Here is a 19,560-nt window from a genome sequence, read left to right on the forward strand (position 1 = left end):
TTTGGCACTTGCACAGTTTCTGATTTTTTTACCTTTTTTTTTTTCTTTATCTTTTTTTTCTGAGTTTCAATATGCAACCTTTCCTGTAGTTAGTTTCATCTATTCCAAAGATGGGCCCCAACAGTGAAAGGATATCTTATTGTCCCTTATGATATCTCTATTGCCTCATGTCATTGTTGGCCTAAGCACATAATGTTTTCTTTTTAAGTCCAAATGTATTTCCACTATATGCATACATACATAGTTCCAATAAGGCTGTAGAATTAAGCATTTTGTGCAGACTGAAAAACATACCAATTCATTTGATGTTTTTTTAATAACTTGAAATAGTAACTTATTTAATGATTGGTTATTAATCAGGCTCTGTAACGATGAATTGAAGTTTCCTGTCATTTCATATCCTAACATTAATTTTAAATAAAAGCTTTAATTCTGTCAATTTATTTGCATATTGTTAACAAAAGGCTACTTGTCACAAAAATAAATAAAATCCACCTTCTGTATGTTTAACAGGATCTTTCTCAATTTTTGACTATATAATCCATCTTACTGCACCCTCCCCCCTACACACACACACACACACACACACAATCATACAAACCATATGCTATTACTTATTCACACTCAAGTACCTGTATACTGCTGGCATTCAGTTTCATTGTTTAATTCAACAATTCATTGCTTATACACTTAATTAGTACTTCACTATGTTTCTTCTAAAAAGTTTCTTGCTTACCAAACATTTCATCATCCAGATACTATAATGCAGTTCTCATATCTGGTAACAGACAGTTTTATCTTTCACAATTCTCCAGATGTGGAATTCTGGTATCAAGTTAGGTTGACTGTTGAACCTTGGGTCTCTTTAACACATACACATTCTTGTAAATCACTTTCCCACTGGGTAATAATCACACCAAGGTTTTCTTTTACAGTGTGCCATCCTCATTATCGAAAGTCCTAGAGATGGGGCTCCACAAGTGTAGAGCTTTCTTTGTATACTTCCTTAATTGGGAATTCCACCTAAACATCTTTACTGCATTCACTAAGATATTCATCTGGTGTCCTATGTATTTTCAAGTAGCCTTCAATAATTCATTGGCAACTATTGTTTATGCAGTTTTTCTCATATACCCTTAATCGTAGTGTCTCTTAACAGGAAGTATTTTGTTCGTTATATCATTTCCTTCAACATACAAGCATTGATTTTCTCTTTATTTGCTCAGCCTTACTTTAGATCAAAGAAAAGAAGGTTGAGGAATAATTCTTCTTTCATTACAAGATCTGTCATGCTAAAAACTTAAGTGCAGTTCAACTACTATATCTTCACTATACTCATTGCTCATTCCAGTTTGAACATATACATAATTCAGTACCTCATTCCTCTTTACCTACATCATATTATTCCATTTCATATGACTGTACATGAAAGTGTGAGACAAAATGTGTGCAAATGAGACTGATGTTCATCTGTTCCTGACGCTAACTTACAAAGAAGGAAAGGCAAATGGGTATGAAGAAAAATCTAACGTGTATTTTGTGCTGATGCAAGGTTGGATCATTTTGAAGCAGAAAGGAAACATTTTGATAATTATCAGGAAACAGTAGTAGGTCCTTTTTGATCATTTAGCTGCACTAATGTTGCCGACACGGCGAGAATACTTATTACTCTGAAGCAAGGACACCTGTGTTTTTTCACTCTTTTTAGCAAAAGTCGTTTCCAGTGACTTCTTTTAGTATAGTACATATTAAATGAGAAATGAGTGTCTGCACTTATGTAAACACAATTTACTTTTTCTGTTCATGAAATAGTTCAAAGCCCTTATTCTATATGCTATAAACAGATACTTGATGCACGCTGATGCAGATACCCTTGGTTTCTTTACAACACAATCATCAAGCAAAACATATTGTTATGAGCCACATTGAAACCATAGCTAGAACAATAAGGTCAAGCTAATTTTATTGCAGTTTCCCCAGTAGTGAGCATAAACACTGCTGCCCATTTTTCAAACTTACAAACCTGCACCTTTTCTAAATGAAAATTCCCTTTTAAGCAAACATGTACTATAAGATTTCAATTAAACACCTCTGTCTAAAGAAATGCCTCTTTCATTATGCTTTACCTCTTGGAGATTAAAATGCATGCATGCACACACACAAATGCTCAAAAAAATTTTACAGTAAGACTTAGAATATATTTTAAGTATAAGAAAAGCATAAAGGTGTAAGCAAGTTTTATCTAGGAAAAAGTATATGAAACATTAACTCAAGGCAAAAAAAGAAAAACAAAAACAAACAAACAACAACGAAAATTATGGCATAAATTATAAATACAGAGGTAGCAATATTTTCAGAAAATATAAATTTTTTTTTACAATTTCTTGTTCCATCAAGACATGGAATATGATAAATATGGCAATTAATATATTCTAAAGATCATATTTACAAAGGTTCATGTACACAAATAATAAAGGGTTGTACTTTTAAATTAAAGGGGCTTGCCTTCCAAATATCATTAGCGATCCATTTTTAGTCTTACAATGTCCTAAATTTTTCTGATCAACTGCATTAAGTTTATGAATAAATTGTGACCATAATACAATATATTGGAACAAAATATTTTCCATGTTGATATTTAAAGAATTACCTTTAATACTGCGTGCCAATAATATTAAGATGACATCCCTTTAAATTTCAATAATATGATGACCCTAAGGACCAGGTATCAAAGGTTCACATACATAAAATACTGGAAATTAATTACTAGAAGTTATACAAGTGAGAATTCTCAGTACAGAGGCTGCTCACAACAGTAATAAGCAATGAACAAAGAACATCTGAAATTATATTACTGATAAAGGCTTTCTCTATGAGAAGGTTTATCAAACTCCTGTGATGAAAATACACTGCTACTTGTACATATTATAAAACCTTTTGTAACAGGATAAAATAAAATTGAATTAATATTACCTCTGAACACTTACTGATACCAGTTCATTTGCTCCAGCTAAAACTATGCCTTACCTGCCTGTTCATTCACACTCATAAAAGCAAATACATCAAAACTGAACAGTTGGAACAATGACTGACTGCCTAGCAAGCGAAAGCACTAGGTAACATAACCAAAGTTTCTTCCAATAAAATCCCACCTCTATTTGCTCAGCACTCAATTCTTTGAAACAGCACTAAACCACTCCATAACTAACCATCAATCTCCAAGCATAAACAAAAATTATCCTGCTTATGATTTCAACAAGCTATTATACATACCTACACAGCTTTCCATGGTTTACCCCAGACGCTTCACATGCCTTGATTCAATCCACTGACAGCACGTCAACCCCTGTATACCACATCGCTCCAATTCACTCTATTCCTTGCCCTCCTTTCACCCTCCTGCATGTTCAGGCCCCGATCACACAAAATCCTTTTCACTCCATCTTTCCACCTCCAATTTGGTCTCCCTCTTCTCCTCGTTCCCTCCACCTCCGACACATATATCCTCTTGGTCAATCTTTCCTCACTCATTCTCTCCATGTGCCCAAACCATTTCAAAACACCCTCTTCTGCTCTCTCAACCACGCTCTTTTTATTTCCACACATCTCTCTTACCCTTACGTTACTTACTCGATCAAACCACCTCACACCACACATTGTCCTCAAACATCTCATTTCCAGCACATCCATCCTCCTGCGCACAACTCTATCCATAGCCCACGCCTCGCAACCATACAACATTGTTGGAACTACTATTCCTTCAAACATACCCATTTTTGCTTTCCGGGATAATGTTCTCGACTTCCACACATTTTTCAAGGCTCCCAAAATTTTCGCCCCCTCCCCCACCCTATGATCCACTTCCGCTTCCATGGTTCCATCCGCTGACAGATCCACTCCCAGATATCTAAAACACTTCACTTCCTCCAGTTTTTCTCCATTCAAACTCACCTCCCAATTGACTTGACCCTCAACCCTACTGTACCTAATAACCTTGCTCTTATTCACATTTACTCTTAACTTTCTTCTTCCACACACTTTACCAAACTCCGTCACCAGCTTCTGCAGTTTCTCACATGAATCCGCCACCAGCGCTGTATCATCAGCGAACAACAACTGACTCACTTCCCAAGCTCTCTCATCCCCAACAGACTTCATACTTGCCCCTCTTTCCAAGACTCTTGCATTTACCTCCCTAACAACCCCATCCATAAACAAATTAAACAACCATGGAGACATCACACACCCCTGCCGCAAACCTACATTCACTGAGAACCAATCACTTTCCTCTCTTCCTACACGTACACATGCCTTACATCCTCGATAAAAACTTTTCACTGCTTCTAACAACTTGCCTCCCACACCATATATTCTTAATACCTTCCACAGAGCATCTCTATCAACTCTATCATATGCCTTCTCCAGATCCATAAATGCTACATACAAATCCATTTGCTTTTCTAAGTATTTCTCACATACATTCTTCAAAGCAAACACCTGATCCACACATCCTCTACCACTTCTGAAACCACACTGCTCTTCCCCAATCTGATGCTCTGTACATGCCTTCACCCTCTCAATCAATACCCTCCCATATAATTTACCAGGAATACTCAACAAACTTATACCTCTGTAATTTGAGCACTCACTCTTATCCCCTTTGCCTTTGTACAATGGCACTATGCACGCATTCCGCCAATCCTCAGGCACCTCACCATGAGTCATACATACATTAAATAACCTTACCAACCAGTCAACAATACAGTCACCCCCTTTTTTAATAAATTCCACTGCAATACCATCCAAACCTGCTGCCTTGCCGGCTTTCATCTTCCGCAAAGCTTTTACTACCTCTTCTCTGTTTACCAAATCATTTTCCCTAACCCTCTCACTTTGCACACCACCTCGACCCAAACACCCTATATCTGCCACTCTGTCATCAGACACATTCAACAAACCTTCAAAATACTCATTCCATCTCCTTCTCACATCACCACTACTTGTTATCACCTCCCCATTTACGCCCTTCACTGAAGTTCCCATTTGCTCCCTTGTCTTACGCACCCTATTTACCTCCTTCCAGAACATCTTTTTATTCTCCCTAAAATTTACTGATAGTCTCTCACCCCAACTCTCATTTGCCCTTTTTTTCACCTCTTGCACCTTTCTCTTGACCTCCTGTCTCTTTCTTTTATACTTCTCCCACTCAATTGCATTTTTTCCCTGCAAAAATCGTCCAAATGCCTCTCTCTTCTCTTTCACTAATACTCTTACTTCTTCATCCCACCACTCACTACCCTTTCTAAACAGCCCACCTCCCACTCTTCTCATGCCACAAGCATCTTTTGCGCAATCCATCACTGATTCCCTAAATACATCCCATTCCTCCCCCACTCCCCTTACTTCCATTGTTCTCACCTTTTTCCATTCTGTACACAGTCTCTCCTGATACTTCTTCACACAGGTCTCCTTCCCAAGCTCACTTACTCTCACCACCTTCTTCACCCCAACATTCACTCTTCTTTTCTGAAAACCCATACTAATCTTCACCTTAGCCTCCACAAGATAATGATCAGACATCCCTCCAGTTGCCCCTCTCAGCACATTGACATCCAAAAGTCTCTCTTTCGCACGCCTGTCCATTAACACGTAATCCAATAACGCTCTCTGGCCATCTCTCCTACTTACATAAGTATACTTATGTATATCTCGCTTTTTAAACCAGGTATTCCCAATCAACAGTCCTTTTTTTTTTTTTTTTTTTTTTTTTTTTTTTTTTTTTTTCAACAACCTATACTCACATATATTCCCACTCTCAATAAACACAACATTCACTACAGATACACACTGAAATAAACTGGCAAGGACTAAACAACTGCCCCAACCTTGTCTTAATTCTTCCGCTGTGTCATTCCTATAATCCAAAGTACAATTTTTTGTCTGGGATACCATCATATACGCTGAAAAATATCTCTCTGAGTTTGTTAAAATAATTTTCTATTTCTTTTTCATACATATTGGCCATTTCTAAATAAAATGTTTAATAAAAGTAGGTTCTATCTATCTATATCTTATACCCATTCCCTCAAAGGGGTGGCCAAAGCAAAAGTCTTAACCGGTGAACCTTACTGCTGCTATTTAGCCTTTTGTGCCTTACCCTTAACAGGCTGCTATTGGAGAGCAAACTTAGTGCAGTTTTTCCAAAGGCTCTTACCTACTGTTCCTACTGACTACTTCTTCCTAATGTGTCTACTTAATGTTCCAGTCTACTACTTATACCTAATACTCCCACTTAATGGTCCTATCTACTACTTCTGTCTATTGCTCTTATCATTTTGCCAAAAGGCAGGGCTAGCACATAGAGCTCACTGCGGGAAAAATTAGGGTTGTAAAGAATAAATTGTCGAGTTTAGTGTTAGCGTTATGTTTGACAAGGGCATACTGTATGTCTGTAGACAGAATACTGTCTGATTATGACACTCCTCCCACCTCTTCCTGGCAATAATGGTCTGCTGGGTTGGGCTGAAAGAAGCCTGAAGCCACAATGTCACCTAGTGCATAGTAAAAACTTGGTGGTAATATGGAAAACCAGAGATACAAAAAAGTTGATGCCATGGGTGATCAAATGGTATTAATTTAAGCATTTTTACTCAAGACCATGGAAGGCACTTAGTGAGCAAAAGACCATCCATTCTAGGCATCACAAATGACTAAACATATCACATTCAGTCGCCACATCAAAAACACCCTACACAAAAGCTACATACAAACTGAATGTCCTCTGAACACTAACTGGTACCAGATTTGGAGAAGAAAAAGAATCTCTTAGCATCCTCTACAAACAATTCATTAATTCCAAACTAAACTACATCACACCTGCCTGGTCCTCCATCCTTTCAAGAGCAAATATACAAAAGCTGCAAACCATACAAAATAGAGCACTCAGAATTAATAATGGATACCTAGCCATCACAAACATCTACACGAAGAAACAAAGACCCTCCCAATACACTCCCACCTCAACGTGTTTAGCACTCAGTTCTACTCCATTGTTACCCACCTACCCCTAAGTAGAAATAAAAATCTTATCCCTGCCTCACAATTCAGCAAAGGTCCTCCTACTTCTAACAAGCACAACACTGGTGCACATTAGCAAGTTTCTGACTTGATCGGGGATGACAGCAGCCTGAAGCCCAATCCTCAATTGGGAACAAGAGCAGTGAAAGACTTAAAACGTTTGCAGCATTCACAAATAAGTAATGAATGTTTAATGGGTTAAAGGAATGGTAGATGATTAGCAGCACCAACCAATCTCTTTTAAGCTAACATAACACAGCTACAAAAATTCATATATGTATTGGACAATTCATGGGAGGCAAAGGTATATTTACACATCCACTTGCACTTCAAGTAGATATTGTAGTCATAAACTAGTTTAGGCCAATATAGCATTGTTTAGGCTTCATTATCTGTGTGTGAGAACCTTTAATTTTTGAAGCACTTTCCAAAGTTTTAGTGACTGATTATTTGTTTGCACTATTAAAAGATGAAAAAACGTCATGAACAGTCCATGTTATGTTTAGCCAGAACAGGATATATATGCTAAGGGTTTGGCTAACACCATCAACTCCTTGGATATTTTGGCTTGCATCTCTATGCAAAGGTGTCTTATTATGTGTTGTAGAACATTTTGTTTAGTGAATTTCCACTTGTTTTACTCTTGAATTAATAAGATATCATGGCAAAAAATGCCTCTGAGGAGTAAGTAAATGCAAAAACAGAGGAAAAGTCTGGGAGCACAATGACAATCCTTTTAAGCTATTATTACTACCCACTTCCCTAATTTTCATTTCATTACTTTGGGGTTCACCAACTAAAATCTCAAACCCCTTCAGCAAATAATATGCATTTTCCCCTTGGTGAACACATCCTACACCATGGAAACAATGCCTTACTCCAGCTGCAGAGTGGGTGCACTGTCCATACACATCTCATGTTCCCTGATGAATTTTGTCAAGAGGCCAAAAAGGTCTCAGATTTTTACCTTCACTGTTGTAAAAATGGTATATTGACCCTTAAAAGTTCTTAATTATTTACCCTTTCCTTTTTACATACAAATTTCAAAATTTCTGATCAAAATGCATTTCATGAGTAAAATTCCAATAAAACTGAAGGCTTAATGTCTTTGATCAGTGGCTGTTCTACTTCCTTAAATATCCCTACTGGATTATGTTACCAGCCCATCATTTCCACTGAATGGAGTACAAAACATACCTTTTAGCTACATAAACTACAAATATACAAGCTGTTGTAAACACTCACACCACATTCACCAACATAACAACTAACCCTTTACACAATTCTACAGTAAAATAAAGGTTTTTAAGCTAACATATTATGAATCTGTTTTGCATCAATGATAAGAGATTCATTTATGGCACAAACTATTATTCAATATGGGGAATTACACACTTCACTTATGAAGATACTGATATTCACGGACAGTGAATTACTGTTGAAATACATCCATGTAGCAGTGTGCATTCACCAATGTCAATCTCAAACCTTGACACTTATCCAAAGCAGTCATGCACCTTGACAAACTCACAGGAAAACACATCTCTTGAGGTAATTACAGCAAAGCAGAAAGCTACCACAAAGGAGTAAAGAAAAGATGTCATTGCTGTGAGCATTAAGACTAGCAACTTGTAAGAGTAACTGTGTACAGCATGTTTTTATCTATATATCAGAGGAAGATATGAATTATAAAACATCAATATATACATTTATGTTTTTGGATATTTGGGAAAAATAATCAATTCATAAGGACCTCATAAAAATGCCCTTGAATTTTAAACCATTAACCTTATGTTCTTTTCCTTATCAACTGTATGATAAATATCCCATAGTGGTCTTACAGTCACAAAATAAGTAAGTAATGATGAAAAATCTTATTTTTCATTATTTCATGCATACTTAACAAAGTTAATTCCACTACTTGGGATAACTAGCAAGGCATTGAGGGAGGGGAATACATTATGAAGTTTGTTTCATTTCCACTGTAGGAACTTGCTGATTTGTGTACATAAATTTTTGTCATACTCAAAAATTCATCTTGAGATTAAAGTTTCTGGGAATACTGTAATATGACTAATATTTTCCCTTCAGATCTCATTCAAAATCAACAGTAAACATGAAATTCATGTAGTTTAGTAAGAATTTACATATGGTGAACATCCAGTAAATATATCAAACATTGCTTTCAACTTTCTAAGCGATAATAGTGACTCGTCACTGAAGCCATAGTAAAGAGAAGTGAATGGCACAGCAAAAGAACCAATCTCATTCTTTTAATCAGTGATTACAATTTCCTTAACCCATCCATCAATCTTTAAATACTTATGCTTCTACTGACCATCCCATTCATTTTTTCCCTTTGGGTAAAATACTGACTACTGTATACTATATCCATAAAATTAAAATTTTCTTGAGATCACATGACTATGTTAATAATGAGCGAAAATCTTTAAGGCTCCACATTAGAACCCAAGTTGCATACTGAATACACTTTAAAGAAAGGGCATTCTCTGAAGTATTATTACAATATGCATCAATATATATATTAAAATTTAATTAAACAGGTTAATCCAAAGTTAATAACACTAGTAAGATAAACTGTAATAATAAAGTTTTCATCATAGCTCTAAAAGATAAAACAACATTTCAAGGCACTTAACCTTCACTGGTAAGAAAAAAATCCATCTGAATTCAGACTCAAAAAAGCAATTTCATCAAAAAGTTTTTCATTAATAGAAATTCTTTCTATGAAAAATTGCAGCCTTATACAAGGATTACTCAATTTTAAACAAGCGTATGGCAAACAGGTGTATGAGAATAATCTGTATATGAGCTATGTGTAAATACTTTAAATCATACATTTCATTTATTTTTGTGACCTAAACTAGCAATACATATATTTATAAAACTTCAAAGTAAGAAAATGTTTTATACCATCAAAAAATACAAATCTCATTCAAAGAAACTTCTACAAATTGCATCAACAATCAGCACCAAAAAATACACAAACAAAATATAACCTGTTGAGTAGCGCGTCTCGACTTCATTTCAAATTTTCACATAAAAATTTTAACAACAAAAATCACTCATTTCAAGTATAATAAAGGTGTACAGCTGTAAATAATGATTTTCCTTTTGTAAAATGTACAAATTAAGTATGTCAGCACATTATGAGTTTCTTTTGCCTCATACCATCTAAAGGCAAATACACAGTAAACATTAATGACAAAAGAGGGGATGCAAATGGGGGCTACTGACTGAAAATGTTTGGACTGCATACAAAGGCAAAAGCTCAAAGTTTTGTGAATTTCATATTCTGCACATATGAATTTTTCTTTGAAATTAAATCGTGTAAATGTGCTACAGAAAAGGTTCAAACCACATCTGGGAATTCTGGATTTGTTCACATGTTATATGCATAAGGCCCAAAAGACCTATACAATTAAAGACATGCAGATTTCTAAACACTGACAATAGATCATGTTATACTCTAATGTAATCACTGCTAATTCATCCTTAACTACGATACATTATACGTAAATTCTTAATTCCCATACACTAAAATACCAGCCATAGTAAAACTTTCTTAATATACTCTCACAATACCAAAATATCTATGGTCTTTACTTAAGACAACCGCAGATATAAAAATTTACTTTTTTACAAACCAATGCACACTTGAGGTTAAAACTTAAAACCCGTATCAGAAGCCATTGGAGAATATTTGGTATGACAGTGAAAATGTTAAAAGTTGTAATATGAATTATTACAGTGAAAGAAACCAAAACAGAAGAGACGGAAATCTTTTCTGAAGCAATCTTAATATCAAACTAATAATCTTTAGCAACACTCTTTAATCGTTATACTTTAAAGAGGCTTGTCAGATTTGTATTACCTTACTAATAGCACACCCATATTTCATTACTGAAATGTTACAATTAGAGAATTAATTGAGGCTATATTTCAACTACATAGACTAGTCAATTTTTCAGCAGTAAATGGTAACAAAGTTACAGATACTAGACTGACAGAACAGTATTTCAGAAGGTCTATTCTACCAAAAGTATGATAACCAAAGCCTGTTTTTCATGCAATATAATGAATCTTGGCTGTGGACTGAGTAAATACATCTTGTACTTCTGTTACTAAATATGCAAATTTGTCAGACTAACAGTCTCGGAGAGAAATTTAGAATATTTTTGTGTTGAAAAATTTCATTTACTGCAAGAAAAATACAAAAAGATGGGCAATCCAAAAAGTATTAATACTTTATATGTTGTGCAAAATAATATAAAATCACCTCTCATAACAATTAGTTTTGCCCACTAATTCTATTCATGGATAGGCAAGGAATATGATGAAAAGTATTTACAAACTATCATAAATTTTAGCTGTGCCCAGTGGAAAATATGTGGTTAAATGGATATGCATCACATGCCTGAAGGATATATAAGACTGCAACTGTAGAAAAAATGGCAAGGCTCTCATTAAGAAAAACATGGACAATTAAGATCCTGGTTGCTAAATTGTATCAATACATATAAAATCCACATAGTTTTCAGTGCTACTCAAAACAGATGAAGCAGTGCCACATCATGATGTTCCAACAGGTTCATGCCAAGTTAGATTTGAGATACTGATTATTAAAAATCATCTACATCAACAACTGAGGTCATTAGTGATTAAGTTAGGGTTGAATTATAATATTTCCTAAACCCATGTCTTACAGTTAGGTTTAAGACAAAAAGATAATCTTGGTGTACATGAGCAAACACTACTGCTCTTAAATAATATGAACCAGTCTCCTGCATCACAACAGACAGCTGAAAAAAAGAGCATCAAAAAATGAAGATGCTTTTAAAAAAGAATGTAACTATGAGTGTCATGATGGGAGAAGATCACTGTTTTTGTGGAAAATACATCACTAGCTAGGTACTGGAGACAGACTATCAAAAGATAATTGAAAAAAATATTTGGTGCAATTTGAAACATTTTATAAACCTATAAAAGTACCAGAACATCTTCAAAACTACCAAGAGTGGTCCTACTCATCCTTGTCATGACAAAATTGTTCATGTAAGAAATGATGGCACAAGGAATTTTTGTACAAAACAGAAATGAAAATTTTATTTTCCATAATTAGAAGGAATAAGAAATCAACAAACTGCTTACCATAATGCTGTTGGTATTAGTCAAGCAGCCACAAACTGTAATGTTCTTAACCCAATTTTTTATTCATTTCATTTATCTACTTATATTTCCTCTTGACCAATTTCTATGAAAGAGACCTGGTGTTACTAGGATCTTTCTAAAGGCTCCTGAAGCCCAAGGTTACTTTTGGAAAAGTAAAAACAAGGGGAGGATTTCCAGCCCCCCAACTCCCATCCCTTTTAGTTGCCTTCCATGACACAGGGAATACATGGAAAGTATTTTTTCTCCCCTAGCTCCAGTGATAATACAAGAAAACAGGTGAAAGAATGGCCCAACCCACCCACATACACATGTATATACATACACGTCCACACATGCACATATACATACCTATACATTTCAATGTATACATACATACATATACATACACAGACATACACACATATATACACATGTACATAATTCATACTTGCTGCCCTTATTCATTTCCGTTGCCACCCCGCCACACATGAATGACACCTCATCCCCCTGCACGCGCGCAAGGTAGAGCTAGGAAAAAGACAACAAAAGCCACATTCGTTCACACTCAGTCTCAAGCTGTCATGTATAATGCACCGAAACCACAGCTCCCTTTCCACATCCAGGCCCCACAAAACTTTCCATGGTTTACCCCAGACGCTTCACATGCCCTGGTTCAGTCCATTGATGGCACGTCGACCCTAGTATACCACATCGTTCCAATTCACTCTATTCCTTGCACGCCTTTTACCCTCCTGCATGTTTAGGCCTCGATCGCTCAAAATCTTTCTCACTCCATCCTTCCACCTCCAATCTGGTCTCCCACTTCTCCTCGTTCCCTCCACCTCTGACACATATATCCTCTTGGTCAATCTTTCCTCACTCATTCTCTCCATGTGACCAAACCATTTCAAATGCCCTCTTCTGCTCTCTCAACTACACTCTATTCATTACCACACACCTCTCTTACCCTTTCATTACTTACTCGATCAAACCACCTCACACCACATATTGTCCTCAAACATCTCATTTCCAACACATCCACCCTCCTCCGCACAACCCTATCTACAGCCTATGCCTCACAACCATACAACATTATTGGAATCACTATTCCTTCAAACATACCCATTTTTGCTTTCCGAGATAATGTTTTCGCCTTCCACACATTTTTCAATGCTCTCAGAACTTTCGCCCCCTCCCCCACCCTGTGACTCACTTCTGCTTCCATGGTTCCATCCGCTGCCAAATCCACTCCCAGATATCTAAAACACTTCACTTCCTCCAGTTTTCTCCATTCAAACTTACCTCTCAATTGACTTATCCCTCAACCCTACTGTTCCTAATAACCATACTCTTACTCACATTTACTCTCAGCTTTCTTTCACACACTTTATATAATGTTACCAGACTATGTCTGCTTGAGATTACACTACGAGAAAAAAGACAACTTTAGCGAGGTGGTATCACTAGTACAATCTTGTCAAAGAACTTCTCACTTCAAAGATCTACATTTCCCTGCTACTGGAAGTAGCACAGTCTTGGGCTGTAGGAGCTTTTAGAGGTTCTGGAATAATTATCAATAACATACATAAAATATATATATATATTTTTCCATGCCTGTCTCACATTTCCCAAGTTAGTGAGGTAATGCCAAGAACAAATAAAGTAATAGCCTCATTTACTTGCATTCACTCTCTTCCTGTCTTGTATAATGTATCAAAATCAGAGCCCCCTTATTTACAACCAGGCCCCACAGGCCTTACTATGGTTTTTCCTGACTGCTTCATATGCCCTGGTTTAGCCCAGTGACAGCACGTTGCCCTCCTGTGTACCTCATTGCTCCAACTTGCTCTTTCCCTTGCATGCTTCAAACCCTCCAACATGGTCAGGCCTCCAACATCTTAGTGAAATCTACTGCTGATTTTACAGAATACGTGTTTAATTATTTAGGAGAATCTATCTAATTATCTATGCCTCTGATGCCTGTTCCCTTTGGGAACTCCCTCAAGGAGGTGACACAGAAAGAGAGAGAGACTATAACTAATGAACTCCAGTGCCACTTGGGAGAAATCTTAAGCTAATGAAGATCAAATAGATGATAACATTAATGAATGAATGAGAAAAGGTCTTTTTAATATCACATCAAACAGCACTATTTACTGGCATAAATGCTACAAATTCTCATCTTGTAAATCAATGTGAAAATGGCTAATAATTTCAGTTTTAAAAAGTATGATAGAACTTGCTGATAATGTCTTCTATTGTCATTAAAAAATCAATTTGACCTATAAACAAATAAATAACTTGAAAGACTGTTCTTCATATCTCGATGGTGTTACTACTTGAATGGCAAAAGTCATAGATATAAATATTCTCAAATGTTTCTGAGTATCAAATATGCAAATGAATGCTTCATCTTTTCTTCAATAATAAACAAAATAATAGGACACCTGTTATTAATTCACTTAAAATGGTACCCAAAATTGTCCCCTCTACACACTTGGAATAAATCTTGATATACACATGAAGACATCTAATATCTATGAGAATATAAATAAAAACTGCAATGAATATGTTACTCTCAAATAATCCAAGTATAAATATTACCTTCTTTGACCATTATTCCAATCTTATTTCACAGGAAACTATTTTTGGAAAAAGTATCAAAGTGTGACCTTTAAAATCAAACTATGTATGAATTCTGCACACACCTCTTGTAAAAAGCCAGTCAATATAAAACAAGTGATGCCAATTCTGATGAGATATTGCACTTTGCACATAATCACCACATATATACACTTGTCCGTAACTGGAATTAGTGAAGCAAATAAGTGGAAGACACTTCCACTCAAAGTCAACAGTAATAAACCACTGACATCAATCTCTATTTTGCCTACAAATTAATAAAAAAGGAAGGGGCTCCTTCAGCCACTCAACTTATTTACAGAGAAGGTCACTCTGAACATTCTCACTAAATCAAGTTATATCAAGTTTCTCTTTGTCGACACACTTGTATAGGCATTTGCATTACTCATGGAGAGCTTCTTCTTTATGCACATCAATAAGTGTTACTCATAATGTCATAGAAAATCACAGATATCATAATGACGCATGGGTTTTAACCCCGTGTGGATAATGCAAAAACAGGCTGGCATTTCTTAGGCATCAGTTCAAGTTCCATTGAACTCGGGGTTAATGTATCCCATGCATGGGAATACGTAATCTACTGACTGTTTGGCTATCACATGTCACCATGAAGTACTTATCTTATGCTCTTTTTGTTTTCCTAATTTAGCATTAAATCATCCCAGTATAAAATAAAATAGAAGTGCATTGTGATAAAGTACAATGGCAACTTTCATACCTGGATCATACATACGAAAGATACTCTCATTAAAGCTTGTACAGATAATACAAGACTGCAGTTTATAAAAGAACACTTCCACTCTACACTATGTTTGGGTCTAAATAAAATCTCATGGTCTATCTGAAAATAAAACACATTTTCACCTTCTACTAATTACCCATGAGGTGAAAATTTACCCTCCTCTGTTTCCTTCTTGCTTTGATGTTTTTTTTTATAACACTGCATAGAATTATCCTACACCAAGAGATGCAGTGTTACTTGCATATATGATATAAAATGATGCTACATGGTCATTCAATTCATATTTACTTACTGAAAATTGAAATATGCTGTTTCTAAAACATTCAGGCCTGCCTTCATATGCTCTTGATCAAATTTCTTTACAGTGTCATATTAGATCGTAAAAAAAAGCTATTGTTTGACTCTTCACAAAGACCTGATTCATATATCAGAATAACATACTCTGAGTTATTTTAATTATCTTATTAATAGTTATATAACTGGCTATTTAAGTCTGCACAACAATTTTGTCTTTAAAGTATACAGTCTCTGAAAAATAAATATACAAATCTATTTAGCAACATTTTTCCCTATTCATACTGTTGAACCAGAGCTTTCTTCCACCTGTAACATTTCAGGCACATTGTAACAGCTAAATGTAAAAATATGTAACCTTCACATACAACACTCAAACTTATTGATCACATTTACTCAGAATATCCAAGGCAGCAAGTCATATGCACAAAACTTAGCTCATTACACGACATTAAACTGGTTATTCTATGAAAACTTCTGTGATCATTTGTGCTTCACTGCTTTACAATTAGTATACTCTAAATATTTTGCATCATGACTTCACATGAAGGCCTGAATAAAAATAAAATGCCACATCTGTTGCAAAAGTGCATCACCAATTCATTCTAGTGCTTTAGTTTCCTTGTATTCTGCATCACTATAAAAATTCTGATATAAAAACATCAACATTCATTGCCCCATGTCAGAATAAAAGCTGATTGATCATATCAATCACTGCTTTCTCTAAAGAGAGTTAATTTTACAAATATTTCAAGCATTATACTTTGCTTGTTTGTGCTTTGTTAGCTTTATGGTGAGGTGAGCTAGGACACACTGAGGGCATGCCATCTCTGGCTGGTCACTGTGGTACTGGTCAAGAAGAACTTTGGCTGTGTTGCCCAACAGGCCAGGTACAGTCATCACTGATGTTTCCATCTGGGGAAGAACTCGTGTCTGTTGAGGATAAAATACAGTCATGAAATGTAATTATAATTTTCTCTGGGAATTGTGTAAACTATAAGGCCCTTGAAGCACTCATCCAACTAAAAGTCAATCTCCCAAACAGTGGATAATCTCTTTTCAAATGTCTGGCAAAGCTTTGATAAGTTATCACACTACCATGACTAAGTAACCCAAGTTGTAGCTCATCTTGTAGGTCAGCTGGCTCTTCTGTTATATGTGCCTAAAGTATCTGTATTGTTATATATAAAATGAAGTCCTTGAAAACATCTACAGGACCAATTCAGCATGATAAAGATGCCTATCATATTTAACTCCAATCCCAATCATATTGGGTGGATCAAGCAGAAACAAATATTTCATGGGAACTGATTATGCAGAACTGAGATAACCCAGCACTAACATTAAAACAGGAGAAGTGAATCCTAATTCTCTGAGACAGACTTCCTTCCCTTCAACCTTAAATTCTGATAAGTGGGCGGCTTGTCTGGATTTTCTAAAAGAGAACAATTTATCTTAAATGACCAACTACTTTCTGTCCAGCATTACTGCATGTGATGCCAAAAGCTCAAGATAGTCATGAACATATACAGTTACAGTGAATGAATCATAGGAAATCCCTAGGATTTATATGCTAATAAGGAATGCATTTCCATTCCTTAGACCATACATACATTAAGTCATGTAACTCATCACAGGAACAGGGGAATTTAACCCAAAAAATATTACATGTGGGCAGATCTGCATTATCCTGATAGAGCATAACTCATTCTCAGAAGAGAAACAATACTGAGCAAAAAATATAAGAGTAGACAGATGAATCTAAGCATTTCTGTTGTGCACAGACATAACTTTTACATAAAAAAGTACATATAATGGTTAGTTCTAAAATACTCTATAAAAAATTTTTGATTTCAGGGTAAAAGTATCAAAATCAATTTCTGACAAAAAAAAACCTCCATCAGAAATACAAGAACAGTATCTACGTAATCTACATATATCCTAATGTCTTCAATCCAATATATCATGCATTCTCCTAACGTGACACCATCATCTGAAGCTTCTTTCATGAGTCTGCCACCAGAGCCAGTTCCCAAGCTATCACACCTCAGCATACTGTAGATCTGATACTCTCTCAAAGACTCTAACTTTTCTTGCTACCCTATCTGTGAACAGAGCAAATATCCATGGTGACATCACACAACTTTGATGCCAACCCCAACTTAACTTGGAACCATTAATCTTCCTCCCTTCCTTTTCACACATATGCCTTACTCTCCCAATAAAATCTGTGTACAGTACCAAAAAATTTTCTAATTTATGATTATGAATTGTTCCAAAAAGTTCTTACAGCAGGTGATGGGCCAGCTCCAAATAGACCGTGTTTTGTGATCACATATTGCCTGGCAGGCACATCGAGTAATCAGACCTAAACTGCACAGGAGGTACTCCACTTTCTCCATTTTGTACCAACTTCTACAGTACCTATGCTATGGGCATGGAGAATTAGAAATCTATTGACCTTATGTGGGTCAAGAGCAGTGAGACCCCTAACATTTCTTCAAATGCAAAAGGGTCATAAGCAACAAAAGGGATAATACATAGAATATGCCTAAGCCCTTAACTTCAATGTGACATACTGGATAAATATCTGGAACTTTAATGTCAACTTATTCCCAAATGCTGAAACTTAAATTGTGCACATACTGGAAAAGAGAATACACCTGTTGCTAACAGAATTTCACCATGCAAAGAACCAAGTCTGATTTGCAAGAAAAATAAAACCTGAGTAAACAGATATGTGCTTATTACAGTTTTACACAGTCATAATTGTCGAGTCTGGCATCTGAAGTGAAAGTATGAAGACTACATACCTTGAAATCTTTCTGAGTGAAGTGATGCCCACAAGTAAACAAGACACAATCTTTGTCATGTTCCTTAGGTATCTTCCCACTTCCTTTCTGTTTATGGGATGTGCCACCACTAGATACAGAACCTCTTGTCTCTACTTTCTTGCCTTGTGCACTGTCATCTTTTTGCAGCTTGGTTATGTCATCCTGTGTCAGGTTGATATTATCTGATGCCTTTTTCTTCAGTGCATCCAGGGCTACATCAAGGTGGCTGGTTTCTTCAGTGAATGCTGTGGAGTTCCTGTTGCTTTGGCTTGCATCAGCAACAGGCTGAATACCACTAATGAGAGCCAAGGCATCCACATATTCTCCTCCAGCACCTCCTGATGTCACAGGTTAAATTATTATCATCCAGATCAAACAATAAAAGAAGGGACAAGTTACTCATGGGGAAAAATGCATGAAAATTCAAGTGCAAACTGTTTGAAAATTCATCATCTACCTATTAATCTATACATCTATACCTCATCAGATTGGGGAAGAGCAGTGCGGTTTCAGAAGTGGTAGAGGATGTGTGGATCAGGTGTTTGCTTTGAAGAATGTATGTGAGAAATACTTAGAAAAGCAAATGGATTTGTATGTAGCATTTATGGATCTGGAGAAGGCATATGATAGAGTTGATAGAGATGCTCTGTGGAAGGTATTAAGAATATATGGTGTGGGAGGCAAGTTGTTAGAAGCAGTGAAAAGTTTTTATCGAGGATGTAAGGCATGTGTACGTGTAGGAAGAGAGAGGAAAGTGATTGGTTCTCAGTGAATGTAGGTTTGCGGCAGGGGTGTGTG

At 36.0% G+C, this 19,560-nt stretch overlaps 1 protein-coding gene and 1 long non-coding RNA gene across 4 annotated transcripts in view; both read right to left on the bottom strand.

Annotated features, from left to right (window-relative positions):
* Positions 1 to 1,773: 1,773 nt before the first annotated feature.
* On the bottom strand, positions 1,774 to 7,334 carry LOC139758339 (uncharacterized). The gene is made up of 2 exons (XR_011714798.1): positions 5,792 to 7,334; positions 1,774 to 3,260 (listed from the first exon to the last, which is right to left on the bottom strand). It is a non-coding gene; the product is annotated as an uncharacterized lncRNA (long non-coding RNA).
* A 5,889-nt stretch (positions 7,335 to 13,223) lies between these two features.
* The window catches only part of ca (RCC1 and BTB domain containing protein claret), a 53,045-nt gene continuing 46,708 nt past the window's right edge, over positions 13,224 to 19,560 (bottom strand). For 2 of the 3 annotated variants that reach the window (XM_071679619.1, XM_071679621.1), the window contains exons 25-26: positions 18,742 to 19,100; positions 14,363 to 16,861 (exon numbers count right to left, since the gene is read on the bottom strand). In XM_071679619.1, coding sequence (XP_071535720.1) covers positions 16,679 to 16,861; positions 18,742 to 19,100 — 542 coding nt within the window. In that variant the 3' untranslated portion in view covers positions 14,363 to 16,678. Of the gene's footprint in view, positions 16,862 to 18,741; positions 19,101 to 19,560 lie in introns of all 3 variants that reach the window. The other variant, XM_071679620.1, reaches the window with a different exon arrangement.

The sequence above is a fragment of the Panulirus ornatus genome, chromosome 30 (assembly GCF_036320965.1).
Source record: "Panulirus ornatus isolate Po-2019 chromosome 30, ASM3632096v1, whole genome shotgun sequence".
Taxonomy (NCBI): domain Eukaryota; kingdom Metazoa; phylum Arthropoda; class Malacostraca; order Decapoda; family Palinuridae; genus Panulirus; species Panulirus ornatus.